This window comes from Pelophylax lessonae, assembly GCF_965119305.1.
Source record: "Pelophylax lessonae genome assembly, chromosome: 12".
Classification (NCBI taxonomy): Eukaryota; Metazoa; Chordata; class Amphibia; order Anura; family Ranidae; genus Pelophylax; species Pelophylax lessonae.
The window spans coordinates 60,614,091-60,633,985 of record NC_138779.1 but is presented as its reverse complement, the minus strand read 5'-3'; the positions used below and the strand labels follow the sequence as shown (position 1 = coordinate 60,633,985).

Below are 19,895 nucleotides of genomic sequence, written 5' to 3'. Positions count from 1 at the left end.
TCTGTATGATTAAGCATCCATGCACTGTTATTAATTTGTTTCAACAAGCTTACATTAGCTTTTATGGATTGTTAATTAATTTTATTAAGTGTATTCATACACTGTCACACAGTATTTTTTTTTTTTTATTTTGTTTAGTAAGTTAGTTGCAATACAAACAGAGTGAAGGCACATCAGGTAAAGATGAAACAGTACAATCTGACAACAGCATCATAAACAGTGCTTCACCAAGGTTACCATAGATGTAAAAAGAATATAGTCCACTGGAACAGAAAGGTGGGATCAGGCCCCCCTGGATGTGCAAGAGAGCAGACATGCCAAATTTTACAAAGGATGGCAGATTGGATAACAAGGAAACAACCTCAATTTATAACAAACTTATGGGTGTCGGGTACCAGGGTAGTACAGAGCAGGAGCAGGAAACGGTAACTCCAAACCATGGAGTCAGTCAGGGAATGAACAGGTAGCAGGGATAAAAGCTATAGAAGATCCCAGTCTCGGGGAGAAAGTGCGAGTAGTAGTACAGATGGGAGAGAGAAGAAAGGGGGAAGGAAGGGAAGAGGAAGGAAGCTGAAGAGGCCGGCGGTACCCGGGTCCCCAGGCCCGTACCCCCCCAGCGCCCTAGTCGGAGACAGAGAGCTCCCGCAGGTAAGCGTCTGTACATGTGAAGTAGTCCCCATGGTCTCCATTTGTCCCAAAAAGCTTGTTCTTGATTATACAAGGTAGCCGACAAGTCTTCCATGTCCGGAAGCTCCTTAACCTTGGAAAACCACACAGACCTCGGGGGTGTATCAGGTGACCTCCAACAGAGGGGTATGCAGGCTTTGGCAGCATTTAAAAGCTGAATAGTCAGAGAGGACTTGTATTTATTAACTGGCCGTCAGGTGAGGTGCAGTAAGCACGCCGCAGGATCATCCCCCACGTTAGTAAGCTGTTTGATAACGCCAGCCACCGCTTGCCAAAACGGTTTGACCAGCGGGCATTCCCAAAAAATATGAAACATCGTCCCCGTGGCATCATTACAGCGCCAGCATTTATCCGATACCAGAGGAAAACACCGGTGTACACAGTATTTTTTTAACTTGTTAGTACATATTAGAACACAATTATTAGCATAGTTTGCACATTTAATTTAAGATATGTGTGTGTTGTCATCATATAGTATGATCATACACATAAGATGGGTAAATCTTATTTATGTATTTATTTATTTATTTATGAAATCAGCACCGTGCACTTTTGTATTCAATATTAATATTTATTCCTACATTTATTAGGCATTACAGTTTTATAAGGACTTTCTTCTCTAGGCTTCAACACATAGGTTCCACTTGGGGACACAGGGGAATGGCCAGTACTCTGAGACCCTATGGGAATTTTCTCAGTCTATAGCTACCTCTGGCACTTACATTGCAATGCAACGCAGTCCCAAAGTATCACAATTCAGGGTCATTATTCACAAGTTCCGCGGATAGCTGCACACCTTCCAGCTTCCTCCGGACCTGTCAAGTGAGGGAGAAAATCCTTCTCCAGGACAGATCCCTTATGCGGAGATCCCACAGTCAGCTCTTCAAAAAGGTCACCTCAGACTCTCAGATCTGCCGCAGCTGAGACCTTAAAGAACAGGTAAATTGTAATGTATGGAACTAAATCATAACTTAAAATGATTTTAAAGCTATTTTTATTAAAATCATAAGCATTGTTATTGCACAGAGCAGCCCCAAACTTCTTCTCGGGTCCTCTGCAAGCGATATTGGCTCCTTCTCTTCTGTGTCTGCCCCCATAGAAAAAGCAAGGGCAGATGTGATGTGCAGCCTTGACCCAGAGCTGGTGTGCATCCTTTGACACATACAGTGTGGCTCAGCCCCATCTCCCGCTCACAGGATTTGACTGACAGCAACAGAAGCCAATGGCTCCTGCTGATCTCAGCCAAGCTTGTGAGGGTGGGGAGAGAGGAGAGAAGACCGATAGATGGGTACCGCGCTGGATTAATACAGGCCTCTGGTAAGTATTTAGGAGTGGGGAAGGGCACAGCAAGTGGCATAACCACTTTAGGACCACTTTAATGGAATTGATGGAACCTACTCTTCCCATTCAGTGCTAATAGAGGGTGCAAAACCAGACACAGATTCTAACTTAGTTTGGAGCTAGGCATCCTGGTTTCTTTCAATCAGTATAGAGCAGTGATGGCGAACCTAGATGTTTTGGAACTACATTTCCCATGAGGCTAATGCACTTTGCAGTGTAGTTGAGCATCATGTTAAATGTAGTTCCAAAACATCTGGGGTGTCAAGGTTTGCCATCACTGGTATAGAGCCTATTTACTATAGTGATTGTTATGAATGTGTGCAATTATAATATGCTATGGTGTCCTCTTTTAGTGACAATGAGAGCTGTAAGAAGAAGGAGGAAAAACTGAGAAGAACAGTGACAAAAGTTCTGAAATGTGATGCTCTGAAGAAGAACCCATATGACCCAGTGGAGATGCCACAAGCCGATTGCCTGATTAGTTGCCTCTGTTTAGAAGTAGCCTGCAAAGACGTAGAATCCTTCACCAATGCTTTGAGGAGTCTTAAGAGCCTCATTAAACCAGGGGGTCACATATTAATTCAGAGTGCGCTTAATGGTTCATACTATTATGTTGGTCAAAAGAGATTCTCTGCTCTGGCCATTAAAAAAGAAGAACTAAAGATGGCATTTAAGGATGCTGGCTATGAAATAGTGAAACTAAAGGTCATTCCAGTGACTGAAAAACCAGCAATGGACACCTCTGATCACGATGGCTATTACTTTGTCCATGCCCGTAAACCATGTTCATAGGGCAAATGACATTTTTTTCTACCCAGGTCCTGATCAGTAATTTCTCCTGTTGCTTTCCAAATTGTTAATATATTTAACAAAGCTAGGGAAACAGCAATGATCGATTAAATCCTATGTCAAATTGAAATGAAAAATATTTTTTTGCCATTAATATTAGAAGCATTTATGAATATCAAGGAATATGCTGAACCGTGTGGTATTCAACCAGCCAAACATCTTTAAACGTATTTAACCAGTTACAGATCCACCTACCGCAGATTTACTGTGGCAGGCAGCTGCTCCTGGGCAAAGTGACATAGGTATACGTCGCTCGCTTTTAGGAGGCTAGGGGGCAAGCGCGCGCCACCGGTGGCGCGCTCTGGTCCCCGTTTGTCAGTGGGGAAGCCGATGTGCGTGTCAGGCGGCTCCGATTGCCACCTGATACCCATGATCGTTCCCCGCTGCGAGAGAAGGATGGGACTTTCCTTCTCCCTGGGATGATCACAGAGCTCATGTGATCCTGCTATATAAGATCACATGTCTCTGTAATCATTTCAGAAGCCACGCCCCCCACAGTTACAATCACTCCCCCAGGCTCACATTTAACCCCTTGATCACCCACAGGGTTAACCCCTTCCCTGCCAATGGCATTATTACAGTAACAGTGCATATTTTTAGCACTGATTACAGTAGTAATGTCACTGATCCTCCCAAAAGTGTCAAAAATGTCAGTCAGGGGTCCGATCTGTCCGCCGCAATGTAGCAGTCCCGGAAAAAATCGCAGATCACCGCCATTACTAGTAAAAAAAACAAAAAAAAAACAATAAAAATGACATAAATCTTTCCCGTAGTTAGTAGATGTGATAACTTTTGCGCAAACCAATCAAATACGCTTATTGTGGTTTTCGTTTACCAAAAATATGTAGCAGAACAGAAATTGGCCTAAAATGTTAAAAAATTTTGATTTTTACATTTTTTTTTGGGAATATCATATAGCAGAATGTGAAAAATATTGTTTTTTTTTTCAAAATTGTCGCTATTTTTTGTTGTAAAGCGCAAAAATTAAAAATCGCACAGGTGATTAAATACCACCAAAAGAAAGCTCTATTTATGGGGAAAAAAGGACATACATTTCATTTGGGTACAGCGCTGCACGACCGCACATTAAAATAACGCAATGCCCAATCGCAAAATAGGGCCTGGTCAGGAAGGGGGCAAATACTTCCAGTCTTACAGTGGTTAAAGATGTTTGGCTGGTTGAATAACACATGGTCCAGTATATGGTGACTACTTTTTTGGGGGGGTCTATGCCTTGATTTTTGTATAATTGGTAGTTTGTTTGGTCACCTGGACGACACATGATTTAGCGGAGACGGTACACAACCTTCTTGCTATTTCTCCCCATTTGTTAAAAATAATTTTTGTAGCTGTAATTTGTAGCCAGATCAAAAGGCAGAACTTTTTCTTCTGTATAATTGTAGTGGTGGTATAGCGTGGGCTGGGGGATTTAGGTACAGTAAAGGTCTGCACTGGGGCCAAAACCCATATAGCTACACCAAACTGATCTTGATAGCCAATACTATATCAATGCTTTTAAAATTTGCAAATCACCAATAAAGTATATATATCTAAATTAAATTGCATGATTGTTGTAATGAATACATACAGTATCTTACATAAGTAGGTTTTTTATTTTTCTCTTTTCATGTAAAAAAAAATTAAGAAATTAGACTTTGCTACAATGTAAAGTAGTGAGTGTACAGCTTGTATAACTGTGTAAATTTGCTGTCCCCTCAAAATAACTCAAAACAGCCATTATTGTCTAAGCCGCTGGCAACAAAAGTGAGTACACCCCTAAGTGAAAATGTCCAAATTGGGCCCAATTAGCCCTGGTGTCATGTGACTCATTAGTGTTACAAGGTCTCAGGTGTGAATGGGGCACAGGTGTGTTAAATTTAGTGTTATCGCTCTTGCTCTCTCATACTGGTCACTGGAAGTTCAACATGTCACCTCATGGAAAAGAACTCTCTGAGAATCTGAAAAAAGAATAGTTGCTCTACATAAAGGTGGCCTAGGCTATAAGAAGATTACCAAGACCCTGAAACTGAGCTGCAGCACGGTGGCCAAGACCATAAAGCGGTTTAAAAGGACAGGTTCCTCTCAGAACAGGCCTCGCCATGGTCGACCAAAGAAGGTGAGTGCATGTGCTCAGCATCATATCCAGAGGTTGTCTTTGGGAAATAGATGTATGAGTGCTGCCGGCATTGCTGCAGAGGTTGAATGAGGTGGGGGGGTCAGCCTCTCAGTGCTCAGACCATACGCCGCACACTGCATCAAATTGGTCTGCATGGCTGTCACCCCAGAAGGAAGCCTCTTCTAAAGATGATAAACAAGAAAGCCTGCAAACAGGACACAGCCTGCAAGGACATGGATTACTGGAACCATGTCCTGTGGTCTGATGAAACTAAGATAAACTTTTTTGGTTCAGATGGTGTCAAGCGTGTGTGGTGGCAACCAGGTGAGGAGTACAAAGACAAGAGTGTCTTGCCTCCAGTCAAGCATGGTGGTGTTAGTGTCATGGTCTGCGGCTGTATGAGTGCTGCCACCACTGGGGAGCTACAGTTAATTGAGAGAACTATGAATGCCAACATGTACTGTGACATACTGAAGCAGAGCATGATCTCCTCGCTTTGGAGATTGGGCCGCAGAGCAGTATTCCAACATGATAACGACCCCAAACACACCTCCAAGATGACCATTGCCTTGCTAAAGAAGCTGAGTGTAAAGGTGATGGACTGGCCAAGCATGTCTCAATACCTAAACCCTATTGAGCATCTGTGGGGAATCCTCAAATAGAAGGTGGAGGAGCGCAAGGTCTCTAACATCCACCAGCTTTGTGATGTCGTCATGGAGGAGTGGAAGAGGACTCCAGTGGCAACCTGTGAAGCTCTGGTGAACTCCATGCCCAAGAGGGTTAAGGAAGTGCTTGGAAATAATGGTGGCCACAAAAAATATTGTCACTTTTGGCCCAATTTAGACAACTCACTTTTGTTGCTAGCAGTTTAGACATTAATATCTGTGTGTTGAGTTATTTTCAGGGCACCACAAATTTACACTGTTATACAAGCTGTACACTCACTACTTTACATTGTAGCAAAGTGTCATTTCTTCGGTGCTGTCACACGAAAAAATATAATAAAACATTTACAAAAATATGAGGGGTGTGCTCACCCTTGTGAGATACTATAACTGCATTCATAATGTGTGTGTGTATGTGTGTTTTTTTTCCTTTCAATATTGTTTATTAAAGTTTGTAGATAGTGTGCAAAACAGGAGAAAGAATTATCGTACAACGTCGATTACCAACAATTAAACAATGTTAAAGCCTTTTGAAAAAAAAAACAAAACAAAGAGGTTTTATGAAATGCTTGCATCCGAATCTCAAATGACATTCCAGCATTCCAGAATATTGCATTATACATATATTAATGATCATCAATTGTAAACTTGAAAAGACTATGTTAACCTCTTGCCGACCGCCCACCATAGTACTACTGCGGCAGGGCAGCTCGGCTGCGCAAAATCACTTAGTACTACATGATCTCGTGCATGAGGTTTTGGCGCCGCACTCCCGCTGTGTTTAGACACAGCGGGAGAGGGCTGCAGGAGGAGCAGCAGTGATCGCCGCCTTCCTCCTGCGATCATCAGATAAACTGAAAAAAGATTTGCCTGCTTATGTAAACAAAGCAGATGAGTCTTCTGTCAGACAGGCAGGGAGAGATCAGGAGTTTCAGCTAAGCTGAAACTTCGATCTCTCTGTGCCTGTCACAGAACCCTTTCCATACACAGTTAGTAATCACATTTAGGTACACATTAACCCCTTTGATCACCCCCAGTGATAACCCCTTCCCTGCCAGTGTCATTTATACAGTAACAGTGCATAATATTCAACACTGAATACTGTATTAATGTCACTGGTCCCCAAAAAGTGTCAAAAATTTCAGTTTGGGGCCCAATCTGTCCACTGCAGCGCTGATTGCCGCCATTACTGATAAAAACAAAAAAATAAATAAGAATTCCAAAAATCTATCCCGTAGTTTGTAAACGCTATAACTTTTGCGCAAACCAATTAAAATATGCTTTTTGGGATTTTTTTTACCAAAAATATGTAGCAGAATACAAATTGGCTTAAACTGATAAAAAAAAAAAATAGATTTTTTCAATTTTTATATTGGGAATGTTTTACAGCAGAAAGAAAAAAATATGGCGTTTTTTTCAAAATTGGCGCTCTTTTTTTGTTTATAGCGCAAAATCTAAAAACCGCAGAGGTGATCAAATACCACCAAAAGAAAGCTCTGTTTGTGGGGAAAAAAGGACATTAATTGTATTTGAGTACTGCGTGGCACAACCATGCAATTTTTCATTAAAGTAACGCCATACCGAATCGCAAAAAATGGCCTGGTCATTAAGGGGGTAAAACTTTCTGGAGCTGAAGTGGTTTATGTAACCCATGATAAATGCTTAAGGGTCCCCTCTCAGGTTGTCAAGGTCTGATGAGTTGAATGCCGCTGGCTAGTGAGGGTGCAGGCTGAGGAAAGGTCTGTCCAGACCCAAAGTATACTGCCAAAAAGGAAAGAAATGGCCCGGCTGCCGCAGACCTCACCCGGCCTGAGTGGTTAGCAGGTGAAAGCAGGTAAACGCAGCCTCAGCTTGATTCATCCAGAACACAACTCCAACGTGTTTTACCCCACCCTCGGAGATTTATCATGGAGTAGAGATGGGCTCTGGCATGTTCGGGATCGTAGTCCCAACCTACCTGCCCGATCCTGCCTGGAAGACCATACTGCACACCGCCAATCACAGGCAGTGAGACATTTCCTTGTCTGTGGACCTTCCCGGTCTCACTGCCTGTGATTAGCAGTGTGCAGTATCAGCTTCTTGGCAGGATCGGGCAGATGGGTTGAGACTATGATCCCGAACACACCTAAGCCCATCTTTATATTGGAGATATGCTAATGTAGCCATATTGCCAGACAGAGTTGGCAAGTCCAAATAAAAGGAAGAAAATAAAAGCGAAAGGACAGAAAAAGAAAAGGATAGATCAAAAATAGTAAGGATCCCAAAGGCAATACGTGCCCAGGAACTCCAAACTTTTTCAAATCTCGTTTGTGAATCTTGGATTATGCTAGCTAGCTTTTCATGAGTCATAATCCGTGAAACCTTTTGCAGTACCTGGGACACCGGGACTGAAGCCTTCTTCCGGTGCTTAGCAATGGTAAGTTTGCCTGCTAAGAGAATAAAGAATGCCAATCTCTGAATGGCTCAAGAAACATGCTCGATGGGTTTATTTAGCAATGCTATATCTGGAGCGTGTGTTTATTTTTTGTTTGTTTTTTTAATCTTCCTGGAGTTTACACTAATCTGAACCTGTGGAATAGGCTGTGGTCATTAAAGTAATTGCCTGCTATCAACAAACTGAAATCAGCTTTAATCAAGTCCTCAATGACCTCTATAGCTGCAGGTACTGTGGAGCAATTTATCCTCAAATTAATAGCCAGATGACTGAAATTAATTTGTTCCATCAATTAAGCTTACCCTGTCACTGTTCCAAATAATTTACTATAGCCAGGGCCAGATTTACCAATAGGCATGTGCCTATGAGTAATAGAGGTGGCTTCTCCATGTACAGTTATCGAATGCACGTTTTTTTCCCCATGATTAGTAAATGTGGCGTACTCACTTTGTGGAGCTAGATTCCAATATGGGCACCGAATTTCCAGTGAACAAAAATTAGACTGTGTAATACAAAATGCATCTTGTGAAGCTGTTCTGTTGAATGCACTATTTGCATTCATTTCAATTAAATCTGTTTGATATAAAGCAATTTGGCCTAGATATCAACCTTCTTCCTGTGAAGAATACAAGTGTGCTATGTATTGGGCTGAAGAAGGAAGAGAGTTGGACTCTGGAAGAATTGAAGGTCATTTCCTGCTACTGTATGTCCTCTGGGCTTGCGTTGAGAGTATGGGTCTCCTATGCCCTGTTCAACTGTTGGCAAGCTCAGGCTTAAGCATCATTTTAGATCTAAAAATTCTGTGGTCTACCTTTGAGTATGTGTGACCTGTCATAGGAAGGGGTTCCCCCTTGAGACAGTGATTGTTCACATGTAAAGTTGGGAGGTGGTAAAACCCTGCGGTTGAGTCAAGGTTTAACTGCCCCCAATCCCTACCCCCCTTTCGTTTCTGAGGCAGCAGCCAAAGGTGTACACATGCTGCAGCAGGAATTAATAAACTCCCTGTTGCTTTTGGTGGGTGCTACCACCTGCCACTCGTGACCCATTCAAGTAAATGGGGCCACTCAGCAAGTGCATGCTTCTGCGGGGTCCAAGTGATTAAAGCAAGTGGTGAGAAAGCAACACAATGCTGCCTGATTTAACCCCTTGTTTGCCGTACTGCACAAGTTTGCAGGGCCCTTGCAAAGTGGCTTCATTCACTTGAAGGGGTAATGTTTGGCAGGTGCTACATCCACCAATCATGACAGAGTGTATAACTCCTGCTATGGCTGCAACATGTGTACATCCCTGGACACTGCAGCCAAAGGGGGTGCAGTTAGGGTGGCAGTGATAAAAACACGTGTTAACTATTAGGTTTTACCACCCCTTAACGGTTTACCTGCAACGCAAGTGCAGTGCAGTGCATCTGTAACTTTCCTGGTTTGCTGTACTTTGCCATAGACACCAAAACTCCTGCATTCAGAAAGTGCACCAAAACCGCAGGATATAATAGAAGTCTATTGCTAAGCACAGCAAACCCGCAGGATATAATAGAAGTCTATTGCTAAGCACAGCAAACCCACAGGATATAATAGAAGTCTATGGCTAAGCACAGCAAACCCACAGGATATAATAGAAGTCTATGGCTAAGCAGGGCCGTCTTTCCAAATGGGTACGCCGGGCAGTTGTCCGGGGGCCCCACTTGCCAAGGGGCCCCACGCAGGGTGGCAATTTACCCTGATCTGTCCCCCCAGTTTAATTTACCTGGTGGTCTAGCCCCTCCCCCAGACCAGTTTGTTCCTCTGCGGGCGCCGGCTACTTTTGTTTCTGGCTCTGCGCTACACTGGTTGCTAGGATGGCCAGCCGACTGGCATCTAGCAACCAGTGACGTCTGGAGGAGAGTACCCAGCATGCACAGCGGAGGAGGGTCCTCCTCGTCCTACTCCGTGCCTAGAATGGCTCCACCCACCTCCTCCATTCATGTTCTGTGTGTGGCCGCTGCGGGAAGGTAATGGTACTACTGCTTTTTTTTTTTCTCTCTCTCTCTCTCTCTCTCTCTCTCTCTCTCTCTCTCTCTCTGTGCTCAGAAGAGTGGCTCAGGTCCCCTTGGTAGTGAGGTATTTCAGCAGTCGTATAGGACCACTACATTTACATTTACATGGACTTTTCCTGTTTTGTTGTTTCATTGGTTGATGGTGCTTTCCAATTATTTGATGATTGCTTTTGTCACCACTCTAGTAGTGAGGCATCTTTTTCAGATACCCTTTATGTTTCTCCTTCTCACTGAAGAGGATCCTACCAGAAATTTCACCTTAATAAACCCAAAATTAAGCAGTAATCTCACACTAGTATCAGCACAATAATTGTCCTGTCTGCTACTGCTTAACCACTTCTGGACCGGAAGGATTTGCCCCATTAACGACCAGCCCATATTTTGTGATTCGACACTGCGTTACTTTAACGGAAAATTGCGCGGGCGTGCGAAGCTGTACCCAAATAAAATTGATGTTCTTTTTTTCCCCACAAATAGAGCTTTCTTTTGGTGGTATTTCATCACCATCACCAGTTCCAATGTCCGCCGGTCACTCGTGATCTCCCGCTGGAGAGGGAGAAAGGCAGGCGGCTAATGTAAACAAAGCCGCCTGTCATTCTCCCTGATGTAACAGCAGAGATCATACGATCCTTCTATGTAGGATCGTATGTCTCTGTGGTTACATCACAAGCCACGCCCCCCCCACAGTAAGAATACCGCCCCTAGGGATACATTTAACCCACTGATCACCAATAAAGTTAACCCCTTCCCTGCCAGTGTCATTTTTACAGTAACAGTGCATATTTATAGCACTGATTACTGTAGTAATGTCACTGGTACCCCCAAAAGTGTAAAAAAATGTCAGTCAAGGGTCCAATCTGTCCGCCACAATGTCGCAGTCCCGCAAAAAAAAATCGCAGATCGCCGCCATTACTAGTAAACCAAAAAACAATAAAAATGACATAAATCTTTCCCGTAGTTAGTAAAAGCAATAACTTTTGCGCAAACCAAACAAAATACACTTATTGCAATTTTTTTTTTACCAAACATTTGTAGCAGAAAACAAATTGGCCTAAAATGTTAGAAAATTTGGATTTTTACATTTTTTTGGGGAATTTCATATAAAAAACGGGGAAAAATATTGTTATTTTTTCAACATTGTCGCTCTTTTTTTGTTTATAGCGCAAAAAAGTAAAAAATCCCACAGGTGATCAAATACCACCAAAAGAAAGCTATGTTTGTGGGAAAAAAAGGACGTCAATTTCATTTGGGTACAGCGTCGCACAACCGCGCAATTGTCCGTTACATTCACGCCGTGCCGAATCGCAAAATAGGCCCTGGTCTTTGAGCAGCCAAATCCTCTGGGGCTTAAGTGGTTAAGCACAGCAAACCCGCAGGATGTAATAGAAGCCTATTTCTAAGCACAGCAAACCCACAGGATATAATAGAAGTCCATGGCTAAGCACAGCAAACCAGCAGGATATACTGTAATAGAAGTCAATGGCTATGATGCAGCAAACCCGCAGAATATAATAGAAGTCTATGCCTAAGCACAGCAAACCCACAGAATATAATAGAAGTCTGTGACAGTATTCACCGTCACTGGAATTTAAAGACAGATAAGTAATGGTTTGGATTACTTCATATTTGCCAGCAATATCTCCATGTAGAAATATTAAGATTTATTCCCATTTGCCATGAAATCTGTAATTCCTAAATGCTGTGTATATTACATATCTTTCAATGTCAGCAAGGTTTTCCCTTTTGTTTGTGTATTGGGAGGGAATGTGGATTGCCCTGTCTCATTGTAAGTGCTAATGACCTCTCATTGTTCTGTGTCTGGCTATTGTGTACATTGATTGCCCCCTGGGGGCTTCTGTCTCATTGCACATGGCAGTCCTTCTGGTCAAGCTATCAGACCAATCCCTGCTGACTCATTTTCAAGTCCTCATTTGCATGGCTAAGGAGGACCTGAAGGAGGACCACAGGTACTTTACAATTGACCAATAGGAAAGTGGTTGTTGGGGGTGGGATGTTCCAAATTCTGTATATAAGTCTTGTTCAATAAAGTTGTTCCAGAGTTCCTTCACCTCAATCTAGAGTTCTGTCTCTTATTGGGGGAATCTGCTGCAAGGGAGTGCTATGTCCTCCATACTCCCTTGGATAATCACTGAGCTCTTGTAAGAGCTTGTGTAAGAGCTTGTTCGTGCTGCACTCTCTGGGGAAAGAGATGTTCACCCACAGGAACCTGGAGCCTTGTCGTAGGTCCAGGGTGGGTAGGAGATGCCAAGACCCTAACCAAGCTGCGGCGGTTTGTGGAGTCTGAAGTGCTTACGGTGCCTGGTGGAGTGCTTGGAGCCCTCAGGAAGCACTAGGAGCATCTGTCAATGGAGGTACCCGCTCAGGGGTGCCCTGTTCCGTTACATTGGTGGCAAGCGGTGGGATAGCGTCCTAGTGTGAGGAGAAGCAGCTCGGAGACACCGGTAACGTTATGGAGTGAGCTAACACCCGTGCAGTGTCCCCATATGAGGAACAGTTTCTCTGGAGGTTGCAGCAACACTTGGTCCAACAGGAAGGGCCTGTATCAGAGGAAGCCATACTGGGCTGGAGAGATTTCACTCGAAAGGAAATGTGGTATGAGGCCTTAGAGGATGTGCAGTGGAGGCGGAGAGAGAACCTTCCCAGCGAAGAACAGCGGTTCCAGGTATACGTTGCCCTGCGGTTACCTTTCCAAGGAGAGCAACCCCTGGATGAGTGGGTGACGGAGCTGTGGAATCTGATTTGGAAGGAGTTGTGGCTGGATGAAGCTTACCGGGCACTAAAGTGGTACGCCGCCCGGTACTGGATGGCTGATTACAATATGCCGGAAGGTGAGGACTATAGTGGCCCGGGCTTGCTGTGGGAGGCCTTTGAGGAGAGGGACTTTGCATGTCCAGCAGAGTTTCGGCGCTGGGAAATCCAGGACACCAGGGAAGCCCCACTGGGTCTCCCCAAAGCGGATGACCTGGGGTCAGACCTGATTCATCTGGTCTGAATGGAGTGGGAACTGGAGCAGGACTACCAACGCATGCTCTGCTCCGTTCCACCCCAATCCACCCTGCAAGCAGAGTCCTGGGTGGCAGATCCAGACCCACAACCCTTCAGTTGGAGAGACAGTACAGACTGGTGGTACTTGGAAGACCCACCGATGGCAGGTGGAGATGGGACCGAGGTCTCTCTACCGGCCCTACAGGGAGGCTGGGCAGCCGGCCCAGGTCCCCAGCTACAGCAGGAGTTACAGGGAGCCAAAGGAGTCGTCAGTGGTGGAGCTAGACTTTTAAAAAAGGGGTGGCTAGGTATTATTTTGGGGGGTCAATATACAAAGTGTCATTTAGTGTCAGATTCGTCCACGGCAATGTCGCAGTCCCTCTAATAATCGCTGATCGCTGCCATTACTAGTAAAAACAATTAATAAAAAAAAAGTTCCATAGTTTGTAGATGTAATAACTTTTTTTGCAAACCAATCAAAATACACTTAGGATTTTTTACAAAAAATATGTGGCAGAATACATATTAGCCTTACAGGTGGCGGTCAGAGCATGCGGACAGGATACAGGTAGCGATCAGAGCATGCGGACAGGATACAGGTGGCGATCAGAGGATACAGACAGGATACAGGTGGTGGTGGTCAGAGGATACAGACAGGATACAGGTGGTGGTGGTCAGAGGATACAGACAGGATACAGGTGGTGGTGGTCATAGGATACAGACAGGATACAGGTGGTGGTGATCAGAGGATACAGACAGGATACAGGTGGTGGTGGTCAGAGGATACAGACAGGATACAGGTGGTGGTTGTCAGAGGATACAGACAGGATACAGGTGGTGGTGGTCAGAGGATACAGACAGGATACAGGTGGTGGTGGTCAGAGGATACAGACAGGATACAGGTGGTCGTGGTCAGAGGATACAGACAGGATACAGGTGGTGGTGATCAGAGGATACAGACAGGATACAGGTGGTGGTGATCAGAGGATACAGACAGGATACAGGTGGCGATCAGAGGATACAGGCAGGATACAGGTGGTGGTGGTCAGAGGATACAGACAGGATACAGGTGGTGGTGGTCAGAGGATACAGACAGGATACAGGTGGTGGTGGTCAGAGGATACAAACAGGATACAGGTGGTGGTGGTCAGAGGATACAGACAGGATACAGGTGGTGGTGGTCAGAGGATACAGACAGGATACAGGTGGTGGTGGTCAGAGGATACAGACAGGATACAGGTGGTGGTGGTCAGAGGATACAGACAGGATACAGGTGGTCGTGGTCAGAGGATACAGACAGGATACAGGTGGTGGTGATCAGAGGATACAGACAGGATACAGGTGGTGGTGATCAGAGGATACAGACAGGATACAGGTGGCGATCAGAGGATACAGGCAGGATACAGGTGGCGATCAGAGGATACAGACAGGATACAGGTGGTGGTGGTCAGAGGATACAGACAGGATACAGGTGGTGGTGGTCAGAGGATACAGACAGGATACAGGTGGTGGTGGTCAGAGGATACAGACAGGATACAGGTGGCGATCAGAGGATACAGACAGGATACAGGTAGTGGTGGTCAGAGGATACAGACAGGAATCACATCTGTGATTCTGTACAATCTCACCACTGCCATTCTTGTATGATAACTGCTGCCTGTGCCTGCCAGTGGACATCACATCGATAGCAGCCAGCCAAGCAATGGATGCATGTTGCAGGCCAGCAATGCCCCCAATGATTATTGCAGAGTGCCACAGTAATGCCCCCAATTATTATTGCAGAGTGCCACAGTAATGCCCCCAATGATTATTGCAGAGTGCCACAGTAATGCCCTCAATGATTATTGCAGAGTGCCACAGTAATGCCCCCAATGATTATTGCAGAGTGCCACAGTAATGCCCCCAATGATTATTGCAGAGTGCCACAGTAATGCCCCCAATGATTATTGCAGAGTGCCACAGTAATGCCCCGAATTATTATTGCAGAGTGCCACAGCCTTGCCCCCAATGATTATTGCAGAGTGCCACAGCATTTGCCTGCAATCATTGCAGAGTGCCAGCGCCCCCCCCCCCCCGCGAGACCGGTTTACTTACCTTACGGACGGTCATCACAGCAGCTTCTCATCAGTCTGTCCGCGGCTCCCTGCGTCTTGTCAGTCCTCCCGCCGGCGCCTCCTCGACCAATGGCACGGCGTTTGCCATTCGGCCAATCAGGAAGCAGGAGGACCCGCTCCCTGATTGGCTGGAGGAGGATCCATGTGACAATAGCGAATTTTCATTCGCTATTGTCACAGAATGAGCGGGCTCGGCCTCGGGACGCACTGCTCTGCTGCTCCCTGAACCTGGCCGCCAGCTTAGAGGGATCAGCCGGTTCTGCGAACCGGCTGATCCCACCACTGCCTGTGATTCCTCCGCTGCCAGCCATGCACCTGTCCAGGATCGGGGTGGCATCAGGGGTGGCAGGGACTTTTTCTGGGGTGGCAATTGCCACCCCAGCTAACCCTCTGGCTCCACAACTGGGAGTCGTCCTTCCTTCCAAGCAGCAGTGTACCTTCCAGGGAGAGGAGACAACTATTCCTTCTCCCCAACCACAGGGAGACAACAGCCCTGACCTGGTGGGACCGCGGTCTCTGCACCAGACCTACAGGGATGCTGGACGGCCGGTCCAGATCCCCAACCTACCCCGCAGGAATACCAGGGGGAGGAGGTAAGTGATCCCTCCTCTCTACAGCAGACCCCAAACCAGGTTCTGGGGGTAGTATTCGCCAACCCCAACCCAGCAGAAGAGCTGGCAACAGGGCAGAGTGCTACCAACCTCTGCCCAGCACCTGCAAAAGCTACAGTCCTCATTTGTACACCCCAGGGATGCTGGACAGTCGGCCCAGATCCCCAACAGTCAGACAAAGTGAGCCCCACCACCCTGTCTTCTCTTCAGTGGCTGAAAGGTCTCCCAGGAGAAGGGCCAGTCCACACTTATCCACAGCAGCGGGTATGTTCTGCGGGAGAGGCAGAGGTTGGCTGGGTGAGTAACACTGTTTTCCCGACAATTTGTTTGGGGTACTGGGTGGGTGCAGACATTGGGAGGGCCCGTGGAACACAGCCTACCTTAGAGAGGTTGGAAAGTTCTTCTCTCAGCCTAATAGGCTCCTCTTATGTCTAAATCACCCTGTGTCTTTTAGGGACACAGGGTGCCCAAGAAGCCCAGTCTGGCCTGCCCAAACCAGACTTTCACAGACTAATTGGCTATGAGAGCTCCATGCGCCTTGCCAAGACAGACTTACAAACTATGTGGAACTTTGTCAAGGAAGCTGCCATGATGGATGGACTCTTTGGGACTTGTTACCCGACTAACTCAGGCACAGACTGATTGGAGGTCTGGTACCTGGATTAGTCTACCTTTGGGGGGAAGATATGTGACAGTATTCACCGTCACTGGAATTTAAAGACAGATAAGTAATGGTTTGGATTGCTTCATATTTGCCAGCAATATCTCCATATAGAAATATTAAGATTTATTCCCATTTGCCATGAAATCTGTAATTCCTAAATGCTGTGTATATTACATATCTTTCAATGTCAGCAAGGTTTTCCCTTTTGTTTGTGTATTAGGAGGGAATGTGGATTGCCCTGTCTCATTGTAAGTGCTAATGACCTCCCATTGTTCTGTGTCTGGTTATTGTGTACATTGATTGCCCCCTGGGGGCTTCTGTCTCATTGCACATGGCAGTCCTTCTGGTCAAGCTAACAGACCAATCCCTGCTGACTCATTTTCAAGTCCTCATTTGCATGGCTAAGGAGGACCTGAAGGAGGACCACAGGTACTTTACAATTGACCAATAGGAAAGCGATTGTTGGGGGCTGGATGTTCCAAATTCTGTATATAAGTCTTGTTCAATAAAGTTGTTCTAGAGTTCCTTCACCTCAATCTAGAGTTCTGTCTCTTATTGGGAGAATCTGCTGCAAGGGATTGCTATGTCCTCCATACTCTCTTGGATAATCACTGAGCTCTTGTAAGAGCTTGAGTAAGAGCTTGTTCGTTCTGCACTCTCTGGGGAAAGAGAGGTTCACCCACAGGAACCTGGAGCCTTGTCGTAGGTCCAGGGTGGGTAGGAGATGCCAAGACCCTAACCAAGCTGCAGCGGTTTGTGGAGTCTGAAGTGCTTACGGTGTCTGGTGGAGTGCTTGAAGCCCTCAGGAAGCACTAGGAGCATCTGTCAATGGAGGTACCCGCTCAGGGGTGCCCTGTTCCGTTACAAAGTCTATGGCTATGATGCAGCTAACCCGCAGGAAAGCTGCAGGTATAGTGCACTACACCCACTGTGTGGGTAAACCACAGCACATGAGTGTGAAAGCAGCCTTATACTATTATGCCCAGTGTACTGCTTCACACTGACCTGAAGATCTCTTCTTTCCTGCTGCTGGCACTACTCTGGAGACCGCTGGCCAGGATAAGAGGTGGAGTGCAGTTGGTATCACTCCGCATGGGACAGGAGCCAGCACTACAGGGGAGGTATCGGCTTATGTGGCTCTTACTCCCTACAACAACTCCAACTTTACAAGTAGTACCTCTATATTGCACTTTGTTTGATGCTCTGGAATGGCGGGTCAGCAAGCGTAGACCGTGATCTACCAGTCACCTGTCTGCAATTTACTGGTTGCTGACCCCCGTTGTAAATGAAGTTTAAAGCAGAACTTCAGTCATTTTTTCATTTTTCCATCTATTAAATCCTTTGTCCTTGTTGTTTTAACTTTGGATAGTAAAACATTTTTTTTTTGTCTGCCAGTAAATACCTTATACAGCCCACTTCCTCTTTCTTGTCTGGTAAAAAGCCTAGGCTAATGACATCATGCGCAGCTCTCTCTCTCACTCTTGTGAGAGTTTGCCTGCAAGGGCGAGTCATAGGAGAGACTGCAGAGATCACTTCATGAAGAGAGGAGAAATGTGCAGGCAAGCAGTGGTATGAGTGTGTATGTCTGTGTGTGTGTCTGTATGTATATATATATATATATATATATATATATATATATATATACACAGTGCCTTGCAAAACTATTCGGCCCCCTTGAACTTTGCGACCTTTTGCCACATTTCAGGCTTCAAACATAAATATATAAAACTGTAATTTTTTGTGAAGAATCAACAACAAGTGGGACACAATCATGAAGTGGAATGAAATTTATTGGATATTTAAAAATTTGTTAACAAATAAAAAACTGAAAAATTGGGCGTGCAAAATTATTCAGCCCCTTTACTTTCAGTGCAGCAAACTCTCTTCAGAAGTTCAGTGAGGATCTCTGAATGATCCAATGTTGACCTAAATGACTAATGATGATAAATAGAATCCACCTGTGTGTAATCAAGTCTCCGTATAAATGCAGCTGCACTGTGATAGTCTCAGAGGTCCGTTTAAAGCGCAGAGAGCATCATGAAGAACAAGGAACACACCAAGCAGGTCCGAGATACTGTTGTGGAGAAGTTTAAAGCCGGATTTGGATACAAAAAGATTTCCCAAGCTTTAAACATCCTAAGGAGCACTGTGCAAGCGATAATATTGAAATGGAAGGAGTATCAGACCACTGCAAATCTACGAAGACCTGGCCGTCCCTCTAAACTTTCAGCTCATTCAAGGAGAAGACTGATCAGAGATGCAGCCAAGAGGCCCATGATCACTCTGGATGAACTGCAGAGATCTACAGCTGAGGTGGGAGACTCTGTCCATAGGACAACAATCAGTCGTATACTGCACAAATCTGGCCTTTATGGAAGAGTGGCAAGAAGAAAGCCATTTCTTAAAGATATCCATAAAAAGTGTCATTTAAAGTTTGCCACAAGCCACCTGGGAGACACACCAAACATGTGGAAGAAGGTGCTCTGGTCAGATGAAACCAAAATCAAACTTTTTGGCAACAATGCAAAACGTTATGTTTGGCGTAAAAGCAACACATCTCATCACCCTGAACACACCATCCCCACTGTCAAACATGGTGGTGGCAGCATCATGGTTTGGGCCTGCTTTTGCGAGACTGGGACGGAGATTTGTCTTCCAACAAGACAATGATCCAAAACTTAAAGCAAAATGTACAATGGAATGGTTCACAAATAAGCATATCCAGGTGTTAGAATGGCCAAGTCAAAGTCCAGACCTGAATCCAATCGAGAATCTGTGGAAAGAACTGAAAACTGCTGTTCACAAACGCTCTCCATCCAACCTCACTGAGCTTGAGCTGTTTTGCAAGGAGGAATGGGCAAAAATTTCAGTCTCTCAATGTGCAAAACATACCCCAAGCGACTTACAGCTGTAATCGCAGCAAAAGGTGGCGCTACAAAGTTCTAACTTAAGGGGGCTGAATAATTTTGCACGCCCGATTTTTCCGTTTTTTATTTGTTAAAAAAGTTTGAAATATCCAATAAATTTCGTTCCACTTCATGATTGTGTCCCATTTGTTGTTGATTCTGCACAAAAAAATACAGTTTTATATCTTTATGTTTGAAGCCTGAAATGTGGCAAAAGGTCGCAAAGTTCAAGGGGGCCAAATACTTTCGCAAGGCACCGTATATATGTATATGTATATATACAGTATATATGTGTGTGTGTGTGTGTGCCTTTGGGTGTCTGTGTAAATCCAGGAAGTGAACAGACAGCACCTTTAGCTGCCCACAGTTAAAATGGCTGCAGCCAGACTTAGGGGAGGGAGATTTCTGCAGCATTTTTGGCAAGTACAGAATCACGGTATATATAAAATAATATGCAAAGTAGTTGGAGG

At 45.1% G+C, this 19,895-nt stretch overlaps 1 protein-coding gene across 1 annotated transcript in view; it reads left to right on the top strand.

Annotated features, from left to right (window-relative positions):
• The window catches only part of LOC309568298 (uncharacterized protein), a gene marked incomplete at its 3' end in the record, with an annotated part of 95,584 nt that overhangs the window by 16,334 nt on the left and 59,355 nt on the right, over positions 1-19,895 (top strand). Inside the window, exon 3 of the mRNA XM_082273966.1 lies at positions 2,382-2,814. Coding sequence (XP_082130092.1) covers positions 2,382-2,814 — 433 coding nt within the window. The remainder of the gene's footprint in view (positions 1-2,381; positions 2,815-19,895) is intronic.